This window comes from Mirounga angustirostris, unplaced genomic scaffold, assembly GCF_029215605.1.
Source record: "Mirounga angustirostris isolate CCGP_5_RB_7025 unplaced genomic scaffold, mMirAng1.0.hap1 SCAF_1, whole genome shotgun sequence".
In the NCBI taxonomy this organism is placed as follows: domain Eukaryota; kingdom Metazoa; phylum Chordata; class Mammalia; order Carnivora; family Phocidae; genus Mirounga; species Mirounga angustirostris.
The window spans coordinates 105,886,713-105,914,196 of NW_026991709.1; the positions used below are offsets into that span (position 1 = coordinate 105,886,713).

The window sequence follows — 27,484 nt, forward strand, 5'->3', positions numbered from 1 at the left end:
TAAGCAGACTGGCATGGTCAGAGATGGTTCAGGTGTTCCGTATTGTCTGTTGAACTGTGTAGAAATAAGGAAATCAGTAGTCTGGAGATTCTGTGAGGGTTCTATTCAAACATGCGGTGTCCACACATTTGCTTTCCTTTCCAGCTTGAAAAAAAAATGTTGCCTTAAATGATGGGCAATTTTTCCGTATATAATTTTCCGCCTTCTTCTTGGCAGACCTCTCAGTCATGACTTAAGACAGGTCTGCTTGTTTTTATAAAACTGTGCTGTGGGACGCCTGGGTGGCTCAGACGGTTAAGCATCTGCCTTCGGCTCAGGTCATGATCCCAGGGTCCTGGGATCGAGCCTCACATGGGGCTCTGTGCTCAGCAGGGAGCCTGCTTCTCCCTCTCCCTCTGCCTGCCTGTCTGCCTACTTGTGATCTCTCTGTCAAATAAATAAATGAAATCTTTAAAAAAAATAAAAAAAAATAAAACTGTGCTGTATTAGAATAAGGTCTGTGGCTACCCCTCCCATGATGAAACATGGTTATCCTGAGTGGGTGATTTCAGTTAAGTATGAACATGGAACACTGGGAAGAAATTGTGGTGAAGCCATCTGTTAAGAAATTTCCTCTTTCATTGAAAAAATCATAAATTAATTTTTTTAAATAAAAGTTCAGAGAAGTTGGGTTTGACATTTGCCATTCATTAAAAAGGTCTAAGCAGCTTCTCAGATTATTTTCCTCTCCTACTCCTCAAATCATGATAATGAGTTTGTGGTTTGAATCACATAACAAAAGTGTCATTCACCTGAAAGACAAATATACACTCAGACACAGCCTTTGCCTATAAAAGCACAGTTTACTTTAGTCTTACAATTTGACTTACCAAACTATTTCTATTCTTACCTGTAAGATACTAAGGAAACTTGATCTGCTAAATTTTAACACTGGCAAAATTGGGACTTAAAGAATGTTTGTGGAATGGCTGAATGAATAGACTTTCAGAGCTTGAAAGGACCTTGGGATTCTAAATGGATACAATAAACCTCCCATTGTGAAATTTCTATCTCCCTCTTGTGAATCCAAGGAGCATGTTGTTCCTAACTGGATCTAACTAAAGGAACTTGGGCTCACTGAAAAGGTCTTTCATATGAATTTTTTGAAAACTGCATTATGTACAAGTCAAGCTCATTTTACACTCTGTAAACCAGCTCAGGTGGCCAAAGTCACCAGCACTCAAGTGGCCTGAACTCTACACGAATTGGACTTCTGTCTATCCTCTAAGAACACTTTCTAAATATAACATGCATAAGAATCTCCAATGTTCAGTAAGGTCACCTTCGTCACAAAACAAGTATCAATGAAACCCAAGGACAATGATTTATAAACCTCTTCAAACTTTATTTTGGGTCTAGAAATCTCATGTCCCCTCCCCTCCCACTTTCTTTCCCTGAAAATTCACTCAATTCCCTAATTTCAGCCTGCCTAGAAATATCCTTTTAGCTGATGCTCTTGGACTCATGAATATCTTTGTCTTTGGCTAAAACTATGAACTACAAAATAAACAGTAACAACATACTAATAAATGATCTCAATTCTTCAGTCCCAGAAGTTTGAAATTTTGTGTTAAAGTTTGAACCTGGGTCAATTTGAATTTCAGTTGAACTGATTTATCCATCCTGAGAGATTAGTTCCTAAGAGAATTCCTTGACTTATTTAAAGGGACAGAGAATTTAAGGTATTTCTGTTAAGTTGTTTGAGGCTTGAAGAAAACTGATTTAAAAGAGAGAATTTTGAAATGACGTGCACACCGGTAAGTATTAAAGCAACGGCGATTCAGTAAAAAGCACAGCAACTTTCTCCATTCTTTCTCTCCTCGATTTTATGTTCTCTGTTGATTGCCATCCTGAACCATTTCTTGAATCTTTTTTAATCAACTAGATTAAAAAGAAAAGAGGGACAAGAACTTTCTAGGCAGCATACTGCTGCCTTGTTTTTCAGCTTGGTACAACAAGCTTACATAGATTATTTCTTTTTGGGGGGGCGGTTATTTCTCATGGTACATCACTCAAATCACACGGGCAAGTGCTAGGGCAGGAATGGTAAGAGTTTTAAGAGGCAGGCTGGGTTTTACTCGTGTTTTACAAATTGGACATGAAGGCCTGAGAAGGGATTTTTTGGGGGTAGGAATTTGGGGTAGCTTTCTCTAGTGCTAGAATGTGCTTATTCATTGTGGTGGCCTTAGAATGTTACTTAGTAAAGGCTGCCCTTATCTAGGGTATGGAGACTAACAGTTGCACTACTAAGAATGATGATGATAATGACAAAAATAACATTTATTAAGTGCTTATTATGTGACAGATACTGTGCTCAACGTGAATTATCTAATTTCAGTCTCTGTATAGTAATGTTGCGAGGTAGGAATATTTATAGCCCATCGTATAATCAAGGAGATGGAGGTTTAGTGAGGTTAAATAACTTGCGCAAAGAGTCCTAGCTCATAAATGACACAGTTGAAACTTGAAGCACCGTTTGTTTGGCTTCAAAGGCCAGTGCTTACAAATATATTAAAAATCAGTTAATGAGAAATACCAAACTCATACAAAAACTTTGGAAACTGACTGATATAATTATCACTGTTAAAAAATTACATATATGTGAAATATTAATATAAATATATTCTCTATGATCTGGCATTTTATTTTAGTTTTAAATTTTTTTAATTTTTAAAAAATAATCTCTATGTCCAGTATGGGGCTCAAACTCACAACCCCAAGATTAAGAGTCATATGCTCTATGGACTGAGCCAGCCAGGTGCCCCTTTTAAAAGTCTCTATTTTGAATTAAATGATTGAACACCAAAATTATTTTTTTTTCCAGTGGAAGTCTAAGATCTTTCCAAGTTTTCTTTATAGGTTAATAAAGATCTCTAACTTCTAAACTGCAATGAATGTCTTCAAATTCAACATTATCTTTTTTCTAAAAGACTTTTATTCATTTATTTGAGAGAGAGTGAGTGAGCATACAAGTGGAGGGAGGTACAGAGGGAGAGGCACAAGTAGACTCTCCCCCCCAACCCCTGCTGAGCAGGGAGCCCAACTGAGGCGCGGTCCCAGGACCCTGAGATCATGACCTGAGCTGAAGTCAGATGTTTAACCAGCTGAGCCACCCAGGCACCTCTCAACATTATCTTTCAGATTAGGTTCTGAAAAAAACTTCACAATGAAATGACAGCCTGGAAGAACATTTTTGCAACACGTGTAACTGACAAAGAGTGAACATTATTAATATACAAAGAGCTCCTGAAAAATTAATAAGATTAAGACAAACAACTCAAAAGAAAAATAGCTTAAGAACATGAAAAGCTGGTTCCCAGAAAAAGCACAAAATTATAAAAAGTAGCTAAAACGCATTACTAAATAAATGTATAACTAAACAAATAAAACCAGCTCATCCATCAGATTGGTATATTCCTTTTTAGAAAATAATTTAAAAAAATATGCATTATTTTTTGACCTAACAATGCTGCTCCAGTATCTATCACATTTACATAAGGATGGCCATTTGTATAATTCTTTATAATACTAAGACCAAGAAATAACCTACAAATCATGTGTATGTCTAAAATTATTTTAATTGCAAAAAAAGTAGATTTTAAGTTAATATGTACAGCTTGATTCCCCTGGTTTCATACTTATGTTTTTGTACTTACAAGTAAATGTGGATAGATAGATAGATAGATAGATAGATAGATAGATAGATAGATAGATAGAACAATTTAACTGTGGGGACTAGTTGGGAAGGACATGCCCCATATTGTCACACTGTGAAATGAGAGAAGATAAGCAAAGGGAGGATTTGTTTATTTTTATTTTTAAAGTGGTGAGATTAGAGTACATTTCATGTTTTTTATTGACTTTGGTATTTCATAAATAAAACTAGTTTTAAAAAGAAGAAAAATCATCTGTCTTAATGATTAATCATGAATCTAAAGTTATAAAAATCTCGGATCTGTTTAGTCCCATTTAACATTTTTCCTTTATTACAATAGGTGCAGGTGCAACATTTTTGTTATATATAAACAAATAAGAAATACATAAAAATTCCTCATAATTCTCATAATCCTCCCAATGAAGTAGAGTAGTACTCTACTACATAATGGTTCTAGAAGACTGTACTATTTCCTGTTTATTTCTAGGCTCTACAAAGTTTTGAGTACCATCACAAAAGCAATAGTCCCATGAATCAGTTACTGAGTGGTAATTTTCTACAATTTTTTAAAATGCATGTGATGCTCTTTAAAAACTATAATAGTCTTGAAAAATTATGTGCCAAAAAAAATGGACAACCTAGATGAAATGGATAAATTCCTAGAAACATATAACCTCACAAAACTGAATCAGGAGGAAATAGACAATTTGAACATACTGATTAATAGCAATGAAATTGAATAAGTAACCAACAAACTCCCCAAAACAAAAGTCCAAGACCAGATGGTTTCATAGGTGAATTCTACCAAACATTTAACTCTTCTGTTACTACCTATTCTTTTCAAACTCTTCCAAAAAACAGAAGAGTAAGGAAAACTTCCAAATTCATTCTATGAGGCCAGCATTACCCTGATACCAAAACCAGAAGACACCACTGAAAAAGAGAACTACAGACCAATATCTCTGATGAACACAGATGCAAAAATCCTCAAGAAAATATTAGCAAACTGAATCCAACAATACATTAAAAAAAAAAAACATTTACTACAATCAAGCAGGATTGATTCCTGGGATGCAAAGGTGGTTCAATATTTGCAAATCAATCAACATGATATATCATATCAACAAGAGAAAGGATAAAAACCATATAATCATTTCAGTAGATGAAGAAAAAGCACTGGACAAAATACAACATCCATTCATGATAAAAACTCTCAACAAAATAGGTTTAGAGGGAATATACCCCCAACATAATAAAGGCCATATATGAAAAACCCAGAACATCCTATTCAATGGTGAAAAACTGAGAGTTTTTCTCCTAAGCTCAGGGACAAGACAAGGATGTTCATTCTTATCACTTTTATTCAACACAATACTGGAAATCCCAGCTACAGCACTCAGACAAGAAAAGGGAATAAAAAGCATCTGAATTGGTAAGGAAGAAGTAAAACTGTCACTATTTGCAGATGACATATGTAGAAAACCCTAAATACTCCACCAAAAAACTACTAGAGTTGAAAAATGAATTCAATAAAGTTTCAAGATACAAAATCAATATACAGAAATCAGCTGCATTTCTATATGATGATGAAGTAGCAGAAAGAGAAATTAAGAAAACAATCCCATTTACAAATACACTAAAAATAATAAAGTATCTAGGAGTCAATTTAACTAAGGAGGTGAAAGACCTGTACTCTGAAAACCATAAAACATTGATGAAAGAAAGTGAAGATGACACAAACAAATGTAAAGATATTCCATGCTCACTGACTGGGAGAAAAATTTTGTTAAAACGTCCATACTACCCAAACAATCAACAGATTCAATGCAATCCCTATCAAAATACCAATGGCATTTTTCACAGAACTAGAACAAATAATCCTAAAACTTGTATGGAACAAAATATCCTTAAATAGCCAAAACAATCTTGAAAAAGGACAAAGCTGGAGGTATCCCAATCCCAGATTTCAAGATATACTACAAAGCTGTAGTAATCAAAACAGTATGGTACTGACACAGAAATAGACACATAGATTGATGGAACAAAATAGCCCAGAAATATACCCACAATTATATGGTCAATTAATCTATGACAAAGAGGGAAAATGCAATGGAAAAAAAAGACAGTCTCTTCAACAAATAGTTTTGGGAAAACTGGACAGCTACATGCGAAGGAACGGAATTGGACTTTCTTACCCCATACACAAAAATAAACTCAAAATGGATTAAAGACCTAAATGTGAGACCTGAAACTCCAAAATTCTTAGAAGAAAACATAAGCAGTAATCTCTTTGACATCAGCCACAGAAACATTTTTCTACATATGTTACCTTTGGCAAAGGAAACAAAAGCAAAAATAAACTATTAGGACTACACCAAAATAAAAAGCTTTTGCACAGTGAAAAACCATCACCAAAACAAAAAGACAAACTATTAAATGGGAGAAGATATTTGCAAATGATATATCCAATAAAGAGTTAATATTCAAAATATATAAAGAACTTATACAACTCGGCACCAAAAAAGATAAATAATCCAATTTAAAAATGGGCAGAAGACATGGACATTTTTCCAAAGAATATATGCAGATGGCCAACAGACACATGAAAAGATGCTCAACATCACTCATCATCAAGGAAATGTAAACTAAAACCACAATGAGATATCACCTCACACCTATGAGAATGGCAAAAATAAAAAACACAAGGAACAAGTGTTAGTGTGGATGTGGACAGAAAGGAACCCTTTCGCACTGTTGGTGGGAATACAAACTGGTGCAGCCACTGTGGAAAACAGTATGGAGGTTCCTCAAAAAATTAAAAATAGAATTACCATATGATCTAGTAATTCCACGCCTGGGTATTCATCCAAAGAATACAGAAATGCTAATTCAAAAAATAAAATGCACCTCTATGTGTATTACAGCATTATTTACAATGGCCACCATATGGAAGCAACCCGAATGTTCCTTCATAGATGAATGGATTAAGAAGAGGTTAGATACACACACACACACACACACGTACGTACGTATATATATCAAATGGAATACTACTCAGCTATAAAGAATGAAATCTCACCATTTGCAACAACATGGATGGATCTAGAAAGTATAATGCTAAGTGAAATAAGTCAGAGAAGGACAAATACCATATGATTTTACTCATATGGGGAATTTAAGAAACAAAACAAAGGAACAAAGAAAAAAGAGACAAACCAAAAAACAGACTCTTAAATACAGAGAACAAACTGGTGACTACCAGAAGAGAGGTGGGTGGGGGGATGGGTGAAACAGGTGAAGGGGATTTTTTTTTTTTTAAGATTTTATTTATTTATTTGACAGAGAGAGAGACACAGCGAGAGAGGGAACACAAGCAGGGAGAGTGGGAGAGGGAGAAGCAGGCTTCCTGCTGAGCAGGGAGCCCGATGCGGGGCTTGATCCCAGGACCCTGGGATCATGACCTGAGCCGAAGGCAGATGCTTAACGACTGAGCCACCCAGGTGCCCCAGGTGAAGGGAATTAAAAGTACACTTATTGTGATGAGCACTGAGCAATGTATGGAAGTGCTGAATCACTATACTGTACATCTGAAATTAATATAATACTGTATGTTAATTGTATTGGAATTAAAAAAATTAAAATTTTAAATAAAACTATGGTAGTCTTAGCATACGTCCACACAAAACTTGTATACAGATATTCATAGCACTATTATTTATAAGTCAAAAAATGAAAACAACCCAAAGGTACATCAACTGATGAATGAATAAACAAGATGTGGTCTATCCACACAATGGAATTTTATTTGGCAGTAAAAAGGAATGATACTGATACATGTTACAACATGGATGAACATTATGCTATGCAAAAAAAGCCAGTCACAAAGTATTACATACTGTACGATCTCATTCATATGAAATATCCAGAGTTGCCCAATTTATAGAGACAAAAGTAGATTAGTGGTTGCTTAGGGCTGTGGAAGAGGGTAGGGAGAAGGTGGGAAGTGACTCCTAGTGGGTACTAGGTTTCTTTTTGGAGTGATGAGAATGTTTTAAAATTGAATTTATGGTGATGATCGTACAACTCTGTTATTATACTCAGAACCAATGAATTGTGTACTTTAAATGGGTAAACTTTTATGGTATGTAAATTATATCTCAATAAAGCTTTTTTAAAAATGTCTTAGGGAAGTGTTTTATTAATGCTAGTACAGCTGTAAATGAGAAGAGTTTTAAAGAATTTGTCCTTTTTCTTTTGTGTTCCCAATTGTCTTCTCCATATCACCACACTCCTACATTAAAACCCAGAGAGATTGTGGTTGATTGTGATCCTCTTTATAGAGAATTTTCCCCCTCCCAGTGGGTTTTGAACCTATTTGGTTGATACGTTTCTTGAATCAGTAGCCCACAAATGAAGATAAAATGGAAGTGCCGTACCTACCTTCAATAATATGTTTTCTTGACAAACCTCTTTCCGTTTCAGCTCTAACAAGAAAAAGAAGCAAATGACTTTGAGTGGGGGTGTGCTTTTTTTTTTTTTAATTGCTGTTTTAAAAGTACAGAGGAATAATCATTCTAGATTGAATTGCTAATTTTATACCCTGTTCTTGGCAAATTCCATGCCACAGGTTGAGGAGAGAAGGCTGGTGAGCAACATACCGAGCCCCTTTTCTTTGGAGACCCCAGGTGATTAATTAACCATGACTCTCCTCACACAATATTAATAACAACTCAGCCACACACACCCCGTCCATATATAATGTGACATATGGCTCAACCATCCCACCTTGATTTTAACTAATCCCAGACTGCCCCCCACCCCCAAAAAAGCCTTGACATAAGTTTGTGAGCTGTTGATAACACTCACTTTTTGACAGAGGAAGCAAATTTGGAAGTGCCTTTTGACTTGCAAAAGAAATTTAACAATTACTTTCTGTTAAAATGTGATATAAGTCTTTCTTACATTAGTATCCTAAGAAGACAAACATTTAACTAGGACTTTTGTCTTTCCAAACCATCCTCAAGCACTGGACAGTTAGAAAGAAATATGGTCCTCAAGTTTTGTTTTGTTTTTTTATTATGTTATGTTAATCACCATGCATTACATCATTAGTTTTTGATGTAGTGTTCCATGATTCATTGTATGCATATAACACCCAGTGCTCCATTCAATACGTGCCCTCTTTAATACCCATCACCAGGCTAACCCCTCCCCCAACCCCCTCCCCTCTAGAACCCTCAGTTTGTTTCTCAGAGTCCATAGTCTCTCATGGTTCGTCTCCCCCTCCGATTTCTCCCCCTTCATTCTTTCCCTCCTGCTATCTTCTTCTTTTTTTTTTTTTTTTAACATATAATGTATTATTTGTTTCAGAGGTACTCAAGTTTTAAAGTCTTCATGAAATGTTTCTTCAACATCACTACCTGTGGCAACCTCTTTTTAAAACATAGTAGTTTACCATTTGCCTTTGGTGATTTTGAATCTTTTATAAAAACATCAGATAATATTGTATGTAGTACTCCGCTACATAATGGTTCTTGAGGATTGTCTTCTTCCCTGTTTATTTCTAAAGTATAGGCAAGGCTTTAAGTACCATCACCAACGCACTGAGCAACAACACCATGAATCAGAGCACAGACAAAGTAAATCTACATTTCTCACAAGCACCATGTTGCTTGATTTTTATATAGGCGATAGTAGGAATAAAAATCTGAATTCCATCTTTCTGTCTTCATAGTCATCATAAAAAGGCTCAAAAATAGGAATAAAATATGAGTGTGTATGTGTAGGGGCTATTTGTATACATATACATTTTGATTTGAAGACTCCTAAGGAACTGTCCTCTGTCTCCAATTTTGTTTTTAACTGTTCCCTCTCAATTATAGGGAGGTAAATAAGGTTTTGTTTTTGTTTTTGTTAAGATTGCATGGAAATATTTGTGATTTCCATGAAAAGGTATGTGGAATAGCTAGCCAGACTTCTAAGTTCTGCTGAATCATGTAAGTACCAGTTCAAACACCAGTAGGCTTATCAGAGGCCAATTCATCCTGTGAAGTTTTGTTTGCATCCCACAACAGACAGAGGACTTCTCTTTCATTTGCCTGCCAGTGAGTGATATGGTAGCTTCCTGTTATTCTCCAAAAGGTGGTCCTTTTGATCAACATTTTCAATGCCTTCTGCAGAAATGATCAGAGACTCACACATGGGGCCAGACAAGATATTTTTATCTTTGCATTCCATGGAAGTCTCTGAGTTTTGGCAGATTCGAATAGTTTTTCTTCTGTGATGCTATGTGCTTGTTTTCTTTTCCTAAAATTTGAACTCTATTTTGGAAATGGTTCTAAGCATGAGGCTGGTATTTGAAAATCTCCATGAATTACTTACTAACAAGTGACCACATGCTTTACACTACATTTCTTTGGGGCATCTTGCTAAAATTGAATCCTAGGCTAATTGCTATTTCCTTCAAGGCAGAAAAAAATAATCTTTTTCCCCAAATCAATTAATTTTAGTACATTAGATGTAAAATGGTTGCCCAAAAGGATAAAAGTATGAAGTACTAGTTGTTTCCTGTCAAGTAGGGAAAAGAAAAGGTATTTAACTTACTTTCCACCCCAGTAGAGTTTGGTTGTTATGACCAAGCTGGACCTCCTGTATGTTAGACAAACAGAGAGAAATATTAAATAAATTGTTGGTTTTTGTAGTCATATTATTATAGCACCAGAAAGAATTTATTGTACCTCCCATTAAAAAAAAAGAACTGGTAAAGAGATAAATTTGTTAATTCATGTCACTGAAATATTGGGACAAAGGGAAGCTGGTGAGTGGGGACGTGAAGTCAGATCCTAGATAAAGAGGTTGAAGGGGATTGACCTGTACCTGGAGGGTCAGGTGGAGGAGGTTGTGGCAGTGAGCAGCTGATGGGGGTTGGCAAAGAGCATGAGCGGTAGGCACGGAGGGGCAGGAATGGTAAGCGAGAGGGTAAGTGAGTGGATTTAAAGGATGAACTGCTTTAGTAGCACTCACTAACGCTTATTTAGCATCTGCCATAATGTTGATTGAGTGTGAGCTTTCCTGGGGCTCAGTCCACCCTCTGCCAAGGACCACGGGCCCTAGCGGCTCTGAGTTATTATGCTTTCCAGCAGGCAGTAACTGACTGCATGGAGATATGAATGATAGAGTAGTCAATCAATAGGAATACATTTTGAGTGTTTTATTAAATGGAAACATTATTTTAGGAAAACAGTCTTAAAATCTGTAACTCAAGGTTTTAACCACTTTACTCCTAAGGGAATAAAAGGTGGAAATCTAGTCAGCAAACTTATTGCCTTCTCCAAACCACACCCAAGGGCAGGAAATGGCAATGGTATCACCATGATGATGGAATAGGAAACGCGTCTTGAGAATTACGGTCACATAATTTACAATCAGGAGGCAGATCTCAGTATAATTTAGTTTCTCCAGGTACATAATTCAATTGAACTGGCCTAGGGGGAAAAAAATCATCTGAGATTCAAAGGTTAAGACTAAACTTTGGGAGTATTTGAAATAAGACATTTATAATTCCATCAGCTGTAGAGCCGATGCCTTGGGGCCCGAGATAGAAGAGCCTCACAAGATTAATGATAACCAAATGAGGAATAAGGGTGACAATTCTGACAGCCTAGCTGCAACAAGAAAAATCTGTAGAAAATGCCAGCAACCCCATCCCACTGAAGTTAATTCCCTGAACAGTGATTGGAATCACTGTAATGGAAGCCCTACAGATATGTGCATCTGGAGATTACACACTGCGGAAGGGCTGATGCACTTTCCAGGTTAATCCATCAACCTCACGATACCCAGTGTAACAGCAATCTGCCACAGGGGAGCCAGGTCTCCTCGAGTAAACCTTTTCACAGCTTCAACCAGACGCCAGATAGAATATCATAAAAAATGAATGCAGTCCTCTCGATTATTCAGAGCGGCTGGGTCCACCAGAGCTGCATATCCTCTCCAAATACTATCATAGACTTTTTTTTCCCCCCCCAAAGTTAGGCTTTCCGGAAAATGTCTGAGCTCCGTCGGTGTGCACACTAACATGTATGTTCAAAGGGCAAGAGTAGCCAGCCAGCAACCTGGCCAATTACCACTGACCGTCGTGGAGGCATCTCCAGCAACTCTTCCGATTGGCTGGAGACTGATAATATGAGCATTCTACACTGATAGAGCACAGCTTTCAAAATACTTTTGCACACATCTCCCTTTATCAGCACGACACTTCATGAACAGTTAGGCCGTCCATTTTACAGATGGGGAAATGGAGACTCAGACAAGTGAAGTAACCTGCCCTGGAAAGCACAGCAGGCAAGGGGTCGTGCTGGGACTAGAAGGTAAATATGCTAGTTGAAACTTCTTGTAGAGACTCTGTGCTATGGTCTATCTTTTCATCAGTCTTGTAGGGGCAGCCATGTACTGATATCAATATTCTGGAGCATGGTGACAGCTTGGGTTTTTATCTGCAAGATGGAAAGCCAGTTTGTAGAAGACGCATGTTAATCTGGTTTCTTGTAGGTGTGTAACAGGCTCTGCAAACCATGGAGAGTGATGGTTAGAGGTTGTCTGGGTGCTAAGGGGAAAGAGCACTGATGGTGCTCCCCTCCTTCCTCAGGTGTCCTCTGTCAGCCCGCACCTTGTTGCGCAGTCCACAGGGCTGTGAGTGGGCTCATCTCCAGGGGCTCTGTTATGGGCTCAACTATGTCCCCTAAAAAGACATGGTCAAGTTCTAACCCCCGGTACCTCAGAATGGGAGCTTATTTGGAAATGGGGTCATTACAGATGTAATTAATTAAATTAAGATGAGGTCATACTAGAGTAGGGTGAGTCCTTAATCCAATATGACCAGTGTCCTTTTTTATTTTTCCAAAGATTTTATTTATTTATTTGACAGAGAGAGAGAGCACAAGTAGGCAGAGTGTGGGGCAGAGGGAGAGGGAGAAGCAGGCTCTCTGCTGAGCAGGGAGCTGGACGTGGGGCTCAATCCCAGGACCCCAGGACCATGACGTGAGCCGAAGGCAGCCGCTTAACCGACTGAGCCACACAGGCGCCCCTGACCAGTGTCTTTGAAGAAGACACATAGACACACACGAGGGGAGAAGGCCATCTGATGGCAGAGGCAAAGGCTGAGTGCAGCCCTGGCTGAGGAATGCCCAAGATTGCCAGCAAAAGCCAAAACCTAGGAAGAGGCAAGGAAGGATTCTACTCAGAGTTTCAGAAAGAGCACGGCTTGGCCCAAACCTTGATTTTGTACTTCTGGCCTCCAGAACTGTGAGAGAATAACTTCTATTGTCTGAAGCCACATAGTTTGCAGCACTTGATTCCAGGAGCCCTAAGGAGTGGTGCAGTCCCTATTTGGGCGGTGATGGATAGTTCTGAGTGGGAACAAAACTCCTGCAAGGTGGAGGACTGGGCAGGGATGTGAATATTTTTCCATATTTAAGGTTGAATATAGTTTTCTCTGAATAACCTTATAATCCCTGGAGTAGGGGAGGAGGAGCAGGGAGAAGGAGAAAGTGGGTCACCAAACTTTATTTGTTCATCTCTCCATAAATTTCTAAAAAGTTTCCATTTCCACTAATACTACAGAGCTCTTGTTTATCTGGCCAACAGCCGATCTTCTACCAGAGCAGAAGAGGATCCCAAACCTGTCCTGTGGTCTTGGCCTGATTCTCTACTCATGCTGGGAAAGGAGGGGCTGTCGTGGTTGACATGCTCAGTGAAGTGGAGGGGGATTGCCTCCCCACCCCCCACAGGTGAGGCATTCCTCTTTACCACTGGTGTTGGCTACAGCCCGCGATGGAATGGGATGTGACCCCCTCAAGGACAGCAGATGAAGCACTTCCTGAATGCCCAGATTAATAGGGCTCCCTGCACACGGCAGAGGTGCTGGCTAATTGCGTTCAGATAAGAGAACTTTGGGGCATTGATCACAAGGACCTCTTTCTTCATCATTTCTTTGCATCCAAAGTTGTCAGTAAAATGAACAGTGAACATAAATACGTGTTTATAGATATTCAGCTTCCTATCAGCTGCCTTCCTTTGCCAAATTACCACAAATGGCAGTGAGGAACCATGAAAATGCCACTTTCTTTTATGCATGACTATCTCATGACCATCCCCTCCTTCTCTGCTAAACCCTGTGGTAATTCATTGCGATCAATGACTCATCAATACTTTTTGAAGCACAAGTAATGAACTTGTTGGTATTTATTTTCAAACCACTATAAATCATCTCTTTACCAAGAATTGCCTTCTTTTTTGAGAGCCTTTTGTTCAGCTGTCATGCAATTTTATTTTCCCTTCTTTGGTACAAAATAATAATAGTCTTTTTAAAGGCAAGTACACGATTCTCGTGAATGCATTACCTCCAGCCTTTCTTCTTGATGATGCTCCCCAGAATCACTTCAGCCCTGGAAGGGAAACAGAAAATGGCTTAGGATACAGTGTCCCAGAAACGCAAGAGTCAATCCAAAACCACGAGAGCCATTCCTTGTTTGAACTCTCAGTGCCTACATGTCCCGAAAATAGAAGCCACTCTTGGCTAGTAGCACAGTTTCCGCTGTTTCTGCTTGTGCCTGCAGAATCCGGCTCCTGGAGCATTCCAGAAGCACCTGCCAAATCCTGACACGCTGGCAGGAGACCACCTATGGTCCTGATATTAAGAAACAACAGAGTCATTTGGCAGTTTGATGTTTTTGAGCCACTCATCCCATATATAAATATCCTACTTGGCAGAATCCAATGGGAGTCAAGGTTTCCCTCCTAGTTACCATGGTCTTTGATTGTGACTAGGGAGGACAATGTGAACTTGCACTGTTTAGACAGAACATACTGACTCCCAGGTGATCTTGCAGGATGAAAAAAAAAAAAACAAAAAAAAAACAGGTGGGGGTTTAGCCATCCCAAAGGCTAGGGCTGCAGATGCAGTGGCCCACATCAAGGTCCTGGGTCCTAGGGACAAGTGTTGCCATAGCAGCAAGCTGCAAGGAGATGTAGAGAAGTGTTCTTCCTGCCCCTAAGGGTGGGTGGTGGAGAGGTATACTGAAGACATTCTCCACTGTCTTCTCCCCTCCACCTACCTGAGCTGGGACCCAAGGTAAGGAGACTAAAACTTTCTTGTAGGTCCCTCCCAGGCCGACTGATGCTGTGAGAAACCACTGGGCTCTCAGAGGCTTTCTGAGTGGGGACATCAGTGGAATTAGCACTTTGTGCATTAGAGTCTTATGGATGCAGAATCGTCACTGACCATTGTCTGTCTTGGCTGAAAGTTCTGTCTTTGTTGGAGTGTCCAGCCTGGCAAGAAATCATGCTGCAGGGCAGCTACGGAGCATGCCCCAGACAGACCCGCAGGGGATGTCACCCCAGCCTCCCCTGCCCGGCCCCCTCTGGCTCTGAGGTCGCCTTTTGCAACCTTGTGTTTCATGGCAGGAACCTAGCTCAGGTGCACGCTGACAGTAAGTAGCCAGGACTGACTATCCTTCATAGTAGGAATACAGACCACCTGAGCAGGATGCAACAGGAGAAGAGAACCGAGAAAGGCTGGGATGTGGGAAGGAGCGAGGCCGTATCAATTTTATTTCCTCTCCTTGGACTCAACAGAAAACATCAGACACATGGGCTCTGAACCTCCCCGCTGGTCCTTAAACATAGCCGTGCCCTTGAGAAGGAGGAGACCCATGTGAGGAAAATGCACTGAGACCAGGCCACCACAAACTGGAGTTTGACTGTGATTCTCACCCGGGAGGGGGCGGTGAGGAGTTAGGTCTGCAGGTGATTAGGCGCCACAGTCCTGTTAGAAAATTGCATTGCTGCTCAAGCACCTGCCAGTTACTTAGTTTCTTTCTGTTCTGGGGGCTCCGTCAGTCTGTCCGTGTGGACAGCAGGTGGCCAAGGTGCTCTGGTTTTGTTTTTGTTTTTGTTTTTTAAAGATTTTATTTATTTATTTGACAGAGAGATACACAGCGAGAGAGGGAACACAAGCAGGGGGAGTGGGAGAGGCAGAAGCAGGCTTCCCGCCGAGCAGGGAGCCCGATGTGGGACTCGATCCCAGGACCCTGGGATCAAGGTGCTCTGGTTTTGTTCCACAATGTGCGTGTTGTGCTGGCGCATGGGAGGCATGGACCTTGAGGCATCCCCAAGGGCACGTTCCCCACACGGTCTGACCAAGCCGTGAGTCCTGTCTCAGAGCCCCACACCCGCTCTGGGGTCCATGAGAAGGTTGGAGCTGGTGTGACTTCTCTAGAAAAGCAGCAAGGCCCTCCTACAGTTCTCTCTGTCCTCTGCCCTCCTATAAAACAGACTACATCTCTTGGCATTTCTGAGGACCCCTCTTTTAATCTGTTCTCCTTGTCATGCTAGATGGAAGGATGGGCCTGCCAATGGGAAAAGCAGTCCCTGGTCCCTGCAGTTTCCCTCGGGGGAGTAAGGAACTATGAGATGTGGTTATGAAACTATGAGGGCGAGCTTCGGAACCACCACGCTGGAATCTGCTCATTTACTTCCTCACTCATGTAGTCAACTAACACTTCTTGATCTGCCCTGCCACCACTCTGGTCCCAGCTACCTGGGCCCCTCAGGTAGCCTGTGGCGATGTTTTCAGTCCATTCCTCATACAGGGACCAGGGGCAGGAAGGGCCAGAGGCGGGCAATAAATACCCCCAACTCTGGGGATGGGGATAGAGAAAGGGCGAAAGGCAGCGCCACCAGAGTGTGTGGGAAGGGCAGACCCTTCCCACCAGCATGTCAGCAATGGTCCGGGCACTCTTGGTACCACAAATGCCACTTGAGGGACACAGACGGGCACTGACTTACTTTCCAGCAGCATAGACTTCGGCAGTATCAAAGAGATTCACTCCACTTTCGTAGGCAATTGTCATCAGCCGTTCAGCAACCTGCAAGAGGATGTGGAGGTCACTCAGAAAAGCCAAATGGTTTCCGAACCCAGGAAGCAAGTTTGTAATCCTCCTCTGGTCTTTAGTCTTTAAGAACACTGAAATCTCACTATAACCACTCCTTGTTTTTATCAGTTGTATTACAGAATGAAAAAAAAGAAGATTCAACCAGCATATATAGGGGAAAAGTATCACCGGGCCCTAAGGGATTTCCTTCAGCGCTGGGACAGGTCAGCCCTCAGGAGCATGGTGAGGGAGGTGGATCGATTTGTGTTTCTCACTCTGCTTGGAAGATCTGGTTTGACGACAGTCTCTGCAGCATCATAATCTCTCTGACAAAGAGGGTCAGTTGTACCACTGGTGACTCCATTTCCCTTCTTCTCCTTTCTCCAAGCCAATAGGTTTTGGCAGCTGGGTGACTCCTGACCTAAAAGCCTGTGCCTTTTTTCCTCGAGGCTCAGTGCACTGTGCTGATGAACCAGAGGTTGGACAGAGCCCTGACTGCTGTCAATCTCATACCACCCGTAGCTCAGCAAAACCCCAGCCACTGTCACAGAGCCACCAGCCAGCAGAGAGGAGGGACGGAGCTTGTGCGCTGGCTCACGGGGATCCCGCTCCCCACCGGTCAGCCTGCAGATACATGCCCCCCGCCCCTTGCCCCTTCCTTTGTGCTGCCAGACCCGAGGGGCAAGTGTGCAGGACTACCAAGAGTACCAGCGTCTCTAGAAACAACAGCTTGAGGGAGCACTTTAGAGGGACAGTGATAAGCAACAGGGGAGAGGACATTTTTTCATTTTGCTGATAGATTTACTGGTCAACTGAAAAATAACACACCTCACAAATAATTAAAATGGATTTTTCCATTACGCCTTTGATTGCGGGCTGAGGTTGCTTCATCAGCATTTCCAAGATAAACTCTTTCCCTGTTGTTTTTAAAATCGGCATATCAAGAAAATTATTAGGCTAACAAAAGGGGGTCCAGGCCAATCCTTTAGAATAATAGCAGTAAAAATGCGATTACTGCTTTTAATTTGCGACCATTATGACATTTATCCTAAGTAGAAATTAAAAGTTAAGTATAGTTTTTCCCATCACGCCTGCCCTATGTTTAAGAAATTACTGTGCTCGCACCGTATGTTTTCCTTGTGTTATGTCACGTCACATACTAGTGGATCCTTATTGGGAAATGTGCATAATATCATCTAGAGAGAAATTTTAAGATAAGATGGAGAATCCTGGATGGAGAGTTGGACTACGTGATCGCTGAAATGTTCCCCAACCATAAAATTTAAACACCTGAATGTGGAATAGTGAAGTCGCTGACCTAAGACGACTGTTTTCTGGCCTTGAGCGTACTGCTCACTGGATAAATGAACTTGGGAGGTCATCTGACCTCTCAGCATTTTTGCTTTTTCATCTGCAAACCGAGGACGATTCCATTCAGGTCCCCCAGGTAGACAGACAGGCTTCCGTGGAAGCGGACCCCGCCCCCCGCCTCCCGCCTCCCGCCCCCCGCCTCCCGCCTCCAACCGCCAGCCTGGCAGGTGGAAAAGTAAGTGGCTTGGGGAAGGTCATGTGACACCTTTGGGCCAATGAGATGCAAGGACAGATTCGCACAGGCCTCTGGGAACCTCTTTCCTTGTTCTTCTTACAAAATTTCTAGAAGCAACACCCTTTCCCTGGAACTGCTGTTCTGAGCAAGGCTTAGAATTCCTGCAGCTAGGGCGCCTGGGTGGCTCAGTCGGTTGAGCGACTGCCTTCGGCTCGGGTCATGATCCCGGAGTCCCGGGATCGAGTCCCGCATCGGGCTCCCTGCTCGGCGGGGAGTCTGCTTCTCCCTCTGACCCTCCTCCCTCTCATGCTGTCTCTCATTCTCTCTCTCTCAAATAAAAATAAATAAAATCTTTAAAAAAGGGCGCCTGGGTGGCTCAGTCGGTTGAGCGACTGCCTTCGGCTCAGGTCACGATCCTGGAGTCCCGGGATCAAGTCCCGCATCGGGCTCCCTGCTCGGCAGGGAGTCTGCTTCTCCCTCTGACCCTCCTCCTTCTTGTGCTCTCTGTCTCTCAAATAAATAAATAAAATCTTTAAAAAAAAAAATTCCACATACGAGGGCGCCTGGGTGGCTCAGTCGGTTGAGCGACTGCCTTCGGCTCAGGTCATGATCCCAGAGTCCCGGGATCGAGTCCCGCATCGGGCTCCCTGCTCGGCGGGGAGTCTGCTTCTCCCTCTGGCCCTCCCCCCTCCCATGTGCTCTCTCTCTCTCATTCTCTCTCTCTCAAATAAATAAATAAAATCTTTAAAAAAAAAAAAAAAAGAATTCCTGCAGCTAGCCTGCTGTCTGAGGATGAGGTCGCTGTACGGAGGAACACAGGGCCACGGGCATCCCTGGGAAACGGAGTGGGGCCACTGATGGGAGTCCACCCTGAAGCCTGCTCCACGTCTGCACTTCTAGTTGGAAAATCTAGCTGGAAAGTCAAGGTAACTTTTCCTGTACTGATCAAGCCAGTGTGACTTGAGTTTATTGTTATGCGCAATTCAAGGAACCCTAGCTACCTTACAGGTAAGAAAATGTAGATAAAACTCTGAAAAGTAAGTGCTAGAAGACAGTGATACAGATATACTTATTGTAGTTAAAAATATTATTCACATGAGTAACATCTGTCTTGGCTCTATGATGAAGCCAAAACATGTGGGCGGCACCTCACAGAGTTATCTCCTGGGGTATTTGGGTCCTTCTGCTGTTACCCCTGTCAAGTGGCTGTTTGGTATATGGTCGGAGTCTCCCAGGAATGGGGACATCACCACCTCCCGAGGCAGCACTGCTGGTTGTGCCACTCAGCACGTCACAGGTGTGGTCATCCTGGGATTCACAGTTTGTACCTGCTTTGTGCTGAGCTCGTCCAAAGCAGAGGGAAGGCAGAGAAAAACTGGGAAGGTGAATTTGTTGCTACTGGCCTGCATTTTTCCCTCATGGAAATGGTCGAGCTCGGGCGATTCAGCTGCTGGGGGTACCGTGGTCTCCCTGTGGCTTCCTTGCCTCCCCCTTGCTGCCATTCTCTCCGCAGGGACCGGGGGGAAAGTCAACAGTAGCTGTTTGTCTGGTCTGCATCTGAGGTGAGAGCCTCTGCAGCCATTCACGACAGCTTTATTGTGCAGTTTTTAGACTCGTGCTTTTGAAATGATGTATTTCAGAGGCCAGCCTTGCACACTGTGACCTGGGCAAGCTGGGCGCGTTGCAGCAGAGAGCAGATACTGTAAAGAGGAGAGCAAACATGAAAGGGGAGATGGTGCCCTTAACAGCTGGCCCTTCTGCTCCTAAAGCGAAGGTGTATTCGTCTTTTTCTCCTCCAGCTACCGTAACAGGCAGTAGAAGGTTATGCATTTGCTAGATACAGTAGATTATTAATTCTAGATCTCCCTCCCGGTCACCTGCTTTGTGTCTGACTTAAGTTTGTGGCCATGGTTTTGATATTTGTAGATTTGCCTCTGTGCCTCCTCCACACACCCTACCTGATACTCATCAGAGGGCCCTGTAATGAACCCTGTGAAGACCCCCCAGATCCTCCTTCAGAACTGTAGGACCTAGTCCCCTAGTTGCTGGGAAATTGCACTTGGCTAAAGACAGTTGCCTCGCCCAAGGTGAGACCCACCCTCCCAGGGCAGCCTCTCTCCGATGACTGGTCATACAAAGGATATAAATACTCAGTCCTTTTGCCCCAATCCTGGACAACTCTGCAGGGCCATCTCAGCTTTGGAGCTCCCCATGGGGTCAGCCGTGGTCATTGTTGAGACTGCACCATGGCCCGATTTTCTAATAACTGTTCTGCACGCTAATCTCCAGCACAGTCTACTTTCCAAGGAATCCCCCATGTGACAAACTCTCTGGTGACCTATGCCCAATACCAGGAACAGGCATTCAGATAGATGAGAATGTGCAGATAAGACTCCTATCCCCAGGATCAATTAAATAACACTGGTGACCTTGGGAGCGGTGAAAAAGACCATCTATTCCCCCGAGCTTCTCCTTAGGAATGATAGTAAGGACTACCTTTATGAAGGGCTTGTTCTGGGCCAGGCATGGGGCTGAGCACTTCATAGGATCATCTCATTAATCTTAATCGTGATCCTGCTGAGTAGGGGCTATCACCTGCATTTTGCTGATGTGGCAACTGTTAGTAAATGTTAGTAAATCTAGTGGCAGAGTGGGCTGGATCCCACTGAGTGTATCCACTCAGACATACTATCCAGACTCCTCAATGGTGTTGCAGGTAAGCAAAAAGAGATTGGAGGGACTTGAGGACTTTGTCCTTGGGGGGTTATTGATGCTCAATGCCTGCATGACTCACTTATGCCATGAAGATATTCCTTAAAGGCAATGATAAGAATATCACTTTGGTAAGCACTGTTTTGAATGAATAAACAAAGATTTAGAGGAATTTTACAGTAAATAAATTATTATAGCTGCCATTATTGGGTGTCTGCTACCTACCAGTGAAAGGGTTGCATAAACATCTCACATGTTAAACATGGTTAACCCTTTCAACAGACCTCCAAGGTAAACTTTATCATCCCATTTCACATCAGAAGAACTGAGGCTCTGAAAGATTGGAACAACTTGCCCAAACCGAGGTGACCAGCTGGGACTGAGAATCCCATGCTAGAAATGAAAAGTCCCTGGAAACTAGGACCAGTTGGTCACTCTAGGTGGAGCCAACACACACACACACACACACACATCCCAGCAATGAAATCTTTCCATAAAGCAACTAAATATTAATGCCAAGTTGGTTTTTCTGTAACAATTGCACCCGCACAAATAATAGATTGACAACCTCATGGGCTGTTAGTAGTCAAAATGTGAAAAATACAGGAAACAGAATAAAACTGAAAATAATCTTTGATTCAATCTTAACCATTTTCCATGATTTATCCTTATAAAATTCCAGGACCCCCAAGAAGACTACTCCCACTGCTCAGCTTTACATTTTCTTTGATCACCAAAATGGAAGCCAAGAGTGACTTACCTCATCTGAAATCTGACCTCCGAATGTCACCCATGTTCCTAGAAAAGAATAAATATTTGCACATTATTCATAATTATTTTTCTAATATTATGGATAATGAAACACGTTTTCTTACAACAGGGCTCCCTCACTAGGTTGTTCACAAAGGTGTCCAGATAAGGGGCACATGGGGTGTCTGGATGATGTCCAGCCTTCCTCCCCTCCTCAGTAAATACTCCGCAGCGGTCTGCATCCCTCCTCACTCAAAGGGCTCATATATGCTAATGGCAGCCCTGTCCTACAAAATGCTTTTTCTTCTGATGTAGGACCATGAATGATCGTGTGCAAGAGTGCGTTCTCCCAAGCCCATTGTGGCTACACATGCATTTTGGTGAAGCCACTAGTTTTGAAGGTACAAGAGAAAAGGTACATGAAGCCACCATTTCTGAACATGAAGGTAAGACCCTGTGTTGTGGTTTTTACCTCCAATAAGGTACTCTGCTTTGTATTCCCTGTGACCTTTCAAAAGGAAGCCTCTCAGGTGTCCTTCCAGTCCCCACTTTCAAGCCCCAGGAGGTGACACTTAGGCACCTCCTCTGTTACAACCTGCTACTCCGGAATGGAAATTTCCATTGGTTTAGAGATGGAGGCAAGAACTGGAGTGAGGGTTGGGAAGGCAGGGGGAGAGATGCACAACCAGCAGCCAAAGATTTGCATTTGTAAAGCAAGAGGGAAGCAGACACTGGCTCTTGCCAGGCCAGTCTATAGTCACTGCAATCATTCATTGCCTCCTTGATCCTTTTTTGCTTGTTTGTTTTTATCCAAATGACATGCCTGGCAATGGCACTGCACCCAGGTGCTAGGGACAGTGACCTAGTCCCTCCCTCCCAGGGGCTCACAGTTTACAATACTACAAAGCCAGACTGAGGCAAACACAAAGCAGTAAGGGAGGGAGAGCTCTACCTAGGCTGGAGGGAGGTGGCCCTCCCGAAAGACTTCTTGGAAGAGGTGACACTTTGGTTGCATTGCAAAGGAGGTAACCTAATGATGAAGGAAGGGACAGGCATTCCAGGTACAGATAGGAGCCCGGACGAGGTAAGAGGGTGGCAAACATCAGCGGGTGCTGACAAGCTGTGGTGGGCCACGGAGAAGAGTGAGGAGATGTGTTGCAGAAAGGCGGGGAGGGGGCGGGGAGGGGGTGCAGGAGAGAGAGCCAGGACGCAATCCATGCTTGTGGCACATACAAAGAAATGTGTTTGGAGTTGTATGTTTTGCGTTTCATAACGGTCATAGTTAGCATTTATGGAACACCTCACAAATGCTGATAGTATGCTGAGAAACGTGTATACTTTTATCTCTAATCATCTTAGCAAACTTACAAGCCAACTGTATTATCCCTCCTTCCAGATGAGGAATCTAATGTCAACCAACCTAATAAGTGAAATACCCAGGATTCCCCAAACAGGCCCGGCTTCAAGAAGGATATCCTTTTCACTGCATCTCACTGCCTCGTTAGAATATTTCCAAATTAGTTATGGCATTTGGATTCCATAATCCCTAGAAACAGGCTGATATAATTGTGCCTTTTCTCTTCTTAGTTTTTCAGGGACTATAACAAAATAGGATACAAATTATTTTACTGTTCCACTCGACATCCCCGGGAGTTACAGATGGGCAGCCCATACTTGCAGACCTGTGTCACCTGGCTAGAACAATGCTGACCCTCTTGGTATTTTAATAAATTTTGAATAAGGTACCATTATTTAAATAATTAGGAAATTTTTCTTTAAAATGTCTGATTTCCAGCTTCTCTTAGCAAGAGAGGGCTGGTGTCCCCCACAAGGTAGACATGCCTTGAATCGGAGGGGCAGTGCCCTCTGGGTAAGGGTTATGCCCTCCCTAGTTAGCGAAAGCCTGCGCATGTTCCTTTGGATTCAACACTGGAATCAAATAGCAGTTGTTAGTTACTGCTGTTTTTCTTATTGTAAAGTTAAGAAAAAGGTGAACTTGTGCATCTCCTAAAAAAGAGAAATGAGTATCAAAAAAAAAAAAAAAGAGAGAGAGAGAGAGAGAAATAGGAGGGCACTTTTGAGGGGTTTGGGGGGTTGGGGGGGAATACTGTCCAAACAAAGAATGTGTGCACAGAAAAATGACAACTTAAGGCACCATAAAAAACCAGCCACGACTGGTGTACAGAAAAGATGGGCATTGAAAAACTTAATGGACTGAAAAAATGGTAGCGTTTGTTTTTGAATGAGAATAAAATAAGCGATCTCCTGTGAAATGTAGTTCTCTATTAAAAAAAAAAAATTGCCTGGGCATCAAAACCTTTTTACAGACAATGCTTTTTATAAGAGTTTCTTTTGAATGCAGCAGAAATTATGTGTCCAGAGCATAAACAAGCATTTGCGACGTTAGGGTAACCAGAAACATTGTAGCTCAGCATGTTAAAAGTACGGTTGAGAACTTTCAGGATAAGTTATTGATAGCACTTTCTCTTGCAGCAAATGAGAACATGGATGTAAATCATAGCAGACCATTAGCTATATTTATTTGTGATGTGGAGAGAATTTTGGAGGGGTCAAAGAACTTTTAGACAAGGAGTCCCTGAAAGGCAAAACATCAGGAAAATGGCTTACTTTGTGATGAGAAAGTTCTCAGACCATTGGATGGAGAACGCACTGTTCCAAATTGTAAGGGCTACTACAGGTTGGCTCTCACAGAGGGTAGGGTTGATGTTGGATTTGTCAAGCAACAGATCTGGAGTGGCATTACTTTGTAGGGGCACTATGCCTAAGTCCATTAATTTCATCACTCATTAGGAATCGCTTTGGGCTAAAAAGCTGAAATGGGACAAGTAATTAGTACCACGAATTAGCTATTCTTCCGTATCTTGGAGCAAAATCAGGTCAGTGTTTGGTTGATAAATTTCCTGGCTTACTTGTGCTGTGATACTGAAGAGATTTCTTTTAACTGTTCATGTCATCAGAGGAAATGGTCTTATCTCCACTTAACAGCAAAGATTGGCTCAAAGTTGCAAGCTTCTTACTGATAATACAACTCATTTACAGCTTTTGAATATTTTTCTATAGGGCATTTGCAAGTATTTGTACAAATGTCTCATTGGCTTCTCTCAGTCCTGACAAATCTGGAAATCTTTGGGAAATTCATTTGTTTAGGAATAATGTGATCCAGTTTCTTATGTTGAAATCAGTTTCCAGAAATGAAAAAAATAGCCTGAAATTCATTCTCCAAAACTAGGCCATTGAATACTGGATTTCAAACTTTATGAAAAGAAACTAGCGTTATGTAGCTTACCTTTCTTAGTTAAAAAAAAAAAAAAAAGGTAAAAATTAAGTAGGCTCCACACCCAATGTGGACCCCAGTGTGTGTGGGGCTTGAACCCTGAGATCAAGACCTGAGCTGAGATCAAGAGTCAGACACTTAACTGAGCCACCCAGGCACGCCAGTTAATTTTTGATAGTACAAATGAAGGGCTATGATTTAAAGTTATTGAACAGTAATACAAAATGGTATTGAAGACTGAATACGATAATGTTGAAAGCTGGGATTATACACACATCTTGGAGGAATCACCTTACTGGTAAGAACCATTTACAAAGATGTGATCCATGTTGGGAAAGCCTTTGTTTAGGGGAAGCTATATTCCAAAATCAATCTGAAAAAAACTACCTCCCACCCCCAGTTTAAGTATTTAACGCTATATTCTGTACCTTACAGTGAAAAAATGCAGAGCCTGAGTGACATTTTGGTTCAGAAGAAATAGATGTCAGGCTTCTGATTTCAAATCAAAGCAGTAATGAATTATGAAAAAAAAAACAACCACCCAGGAAATAATTGCTTTTCTTTTTCAGTTAAAAAATTTTAATATAAATAGAATATGTGTATTATATATATATTTACATTAAGTCACATGCCTACACTAAAACTTAGCAAAAATAAAGAATTTGGTGCCATTTCTGGAACTTTGTTATTCTTACATTCAGCTCACGTTGTTCAGGTCTGCTACCTCCCTGGTCCTTCTGACATTTCCTACTCATTTATCTTACAGTTATTTGCTGATAAACTTTTACATCTTTTACCAGGGAGTAAGCTGTCTGAGGGTTAAGATTTTATTCCTCTTACATCCACAGTCCTAGAATAGAAATAAGTCCTTAGTGGATGGTCGATACATTTTGGTTAAATTGTATTGAATTGCCTTTTTGACTGTTAATCTAAAAAACACTGGGATACTTTCTCACCAAACAAACATGTTTATTTTGACTTACAGAAACGTGAGTAATGCTCCTCAACAGTTCTTCTAGTCCCTAGGTGATTGACGTGTTCCTCCCTGTCCCCAGGGGCCCACCCAGCCAAACCCCCTCCCAGAGAAGGACAAGGGAAGGTCCTTCTCGTTGGCTGCAAGGCCTCCCGTGGGGGTGTGGGGGGGGCAGTGTAGGCATCGTTCCCCAGCCACCCCCAGCGAAGAGCTACCACTTACAAATAGGACACGTACCCTTCTGACGGTGAAAGATGGGGCAGCAGCTTTCCAGACAGGAGAACTTGGCTTGAATGATTTTACTCTTTACCGCACCCCTCCAGAAGATATAAGGTGGTTTGCTAGTTAATAGGATTCTTAAATCCCCTCTGTGACATGTTTCCTAATCATTTTTCTGCCTTTAATGAGAACATGCCTTCTTGAGATCTAGAACGGTGTATGATTATTTCACTGTGAAATCTCCAATTAGTGGGATGTTACTTAGAAGGTAATTTTACTAAACTGACACTTGTTATTTCTAGCCTTTTAAAAGCAGAGTAGAAAGAGAACTTTGAATTGTTATTGTGTCTTCTGATAAAATTCCTTTATACAGCAAGGAACATATGCTTTGAAAATCTGTTTATATCCGGTGCATACAGCTACCATGGCATAGAAAAGTGATTGAAATGTAAAAAAAAGAAAACTGCTTTGCACATGCATGCGTGTGCACGTGTGCACACACACATCCACCCTATCTCAGTTACTTAATTGCCTTATTGGTGGTTTATAGGGTAATTGCTTCTTGTTATTCATTCAGGAAGCATGTTTATCACTTAAGTAACCTCCTTGTTTGAGTACGAAGAGACATTTATTTATTATTAAATTCAATTAGCCAACATATAGTACATCATTAGTTTTTGATATAGTGTTCAACGATTCATCAGTTGCATATAACACCCAGTACTCATCACATCACGTGCCCCCTTTAATACCCATCACCCAGTCACCTCAGCCCCCAACCCCCCTCCCTTCTGTAACCCTCAGTTTGTTTCCTGGAGTCCAGAGTCTCTCATGGTTTGTCTCCCTCTCTGATTTTGAAGAGATATTTAGATATTTGGATGTAATAATGTTTGTTCAAGTAGGCTACCTCCCTGGCCCTTGAACATCTACATCATCATAGCACGGTTATCAAAACCAGGATATTAAAAAAAAAAAAAAAGCAGGATATTAACATTGGTATAGTATTATTAACTACATTGCAGATCCTTTCTGAATTCCAGTGGCTTTTTTCTGTCCCAGCATCCTATACAGGATCCAACGTTGCATTTAGTTATCATGTCTCCTTGGGCTCCTCTGATCTGTGACCATTCCTGAGTCTTCCCCTTGTCTTTCCTGACCTTGACACTTCTGAAGAGTAGCAATCAAGTACATTGTAGAATGTCCCTCAATTTGGGTTTCAGTCATTTTAAGGTTATAGATTTGGTGATATCTTTTTCTATATTGCAGTTTGACCTGCTTATGGTGTGGATTTTTTTTTTAATAACTATCAAGAAGGGAATGTATAAGTGCGGTTGTAATATTTATTATGCCACAGGTAAGTTTT

The 27,484-nt window shown here is 41.6% G+C and overlaps 1 protein-coding gene across 2 annotated transcripts in view; it reads right to left on the minus strand.

Moving 5' to 3' along the window:
- Window positions 1-27,484, minus strand: part of KCNAB1 (potassium voltage-gated channel subfamily A regulatory beta subunit 1) — a 378,602-nt gene that overhangs the window by 66,837 nt on the left and 284,281 nt on the right. For both annotated transcript variants that reach the window (XM_064585977.1, XM_045903492.2), the window contains exons 3-7: window positions 21,645-21,682; window positions 16,541-16,620; window positions 14,095-14,139; window positions 10,298-10,342; window positions 8,135-8,178 (exon numbers count right to left, since the gene is read on the minus strand). In XM_064585977.1, coding sequence (XP_064442047.1) covers window positions 8,135-8,178; window positions 10,298-10,342; window positions 14,095-14,139; window positions 16,541-16,620; window positions 21,645-21,682 — 252 coding nt within the window. The remainder of the gene's footprint in view (window positions 1-8,134; window positions 8,179-10,297; window positions 10,343-14,094; window positions 14,140-16,540; window positions 16,621-21,644; window positions 21,683-27,484) is intronic.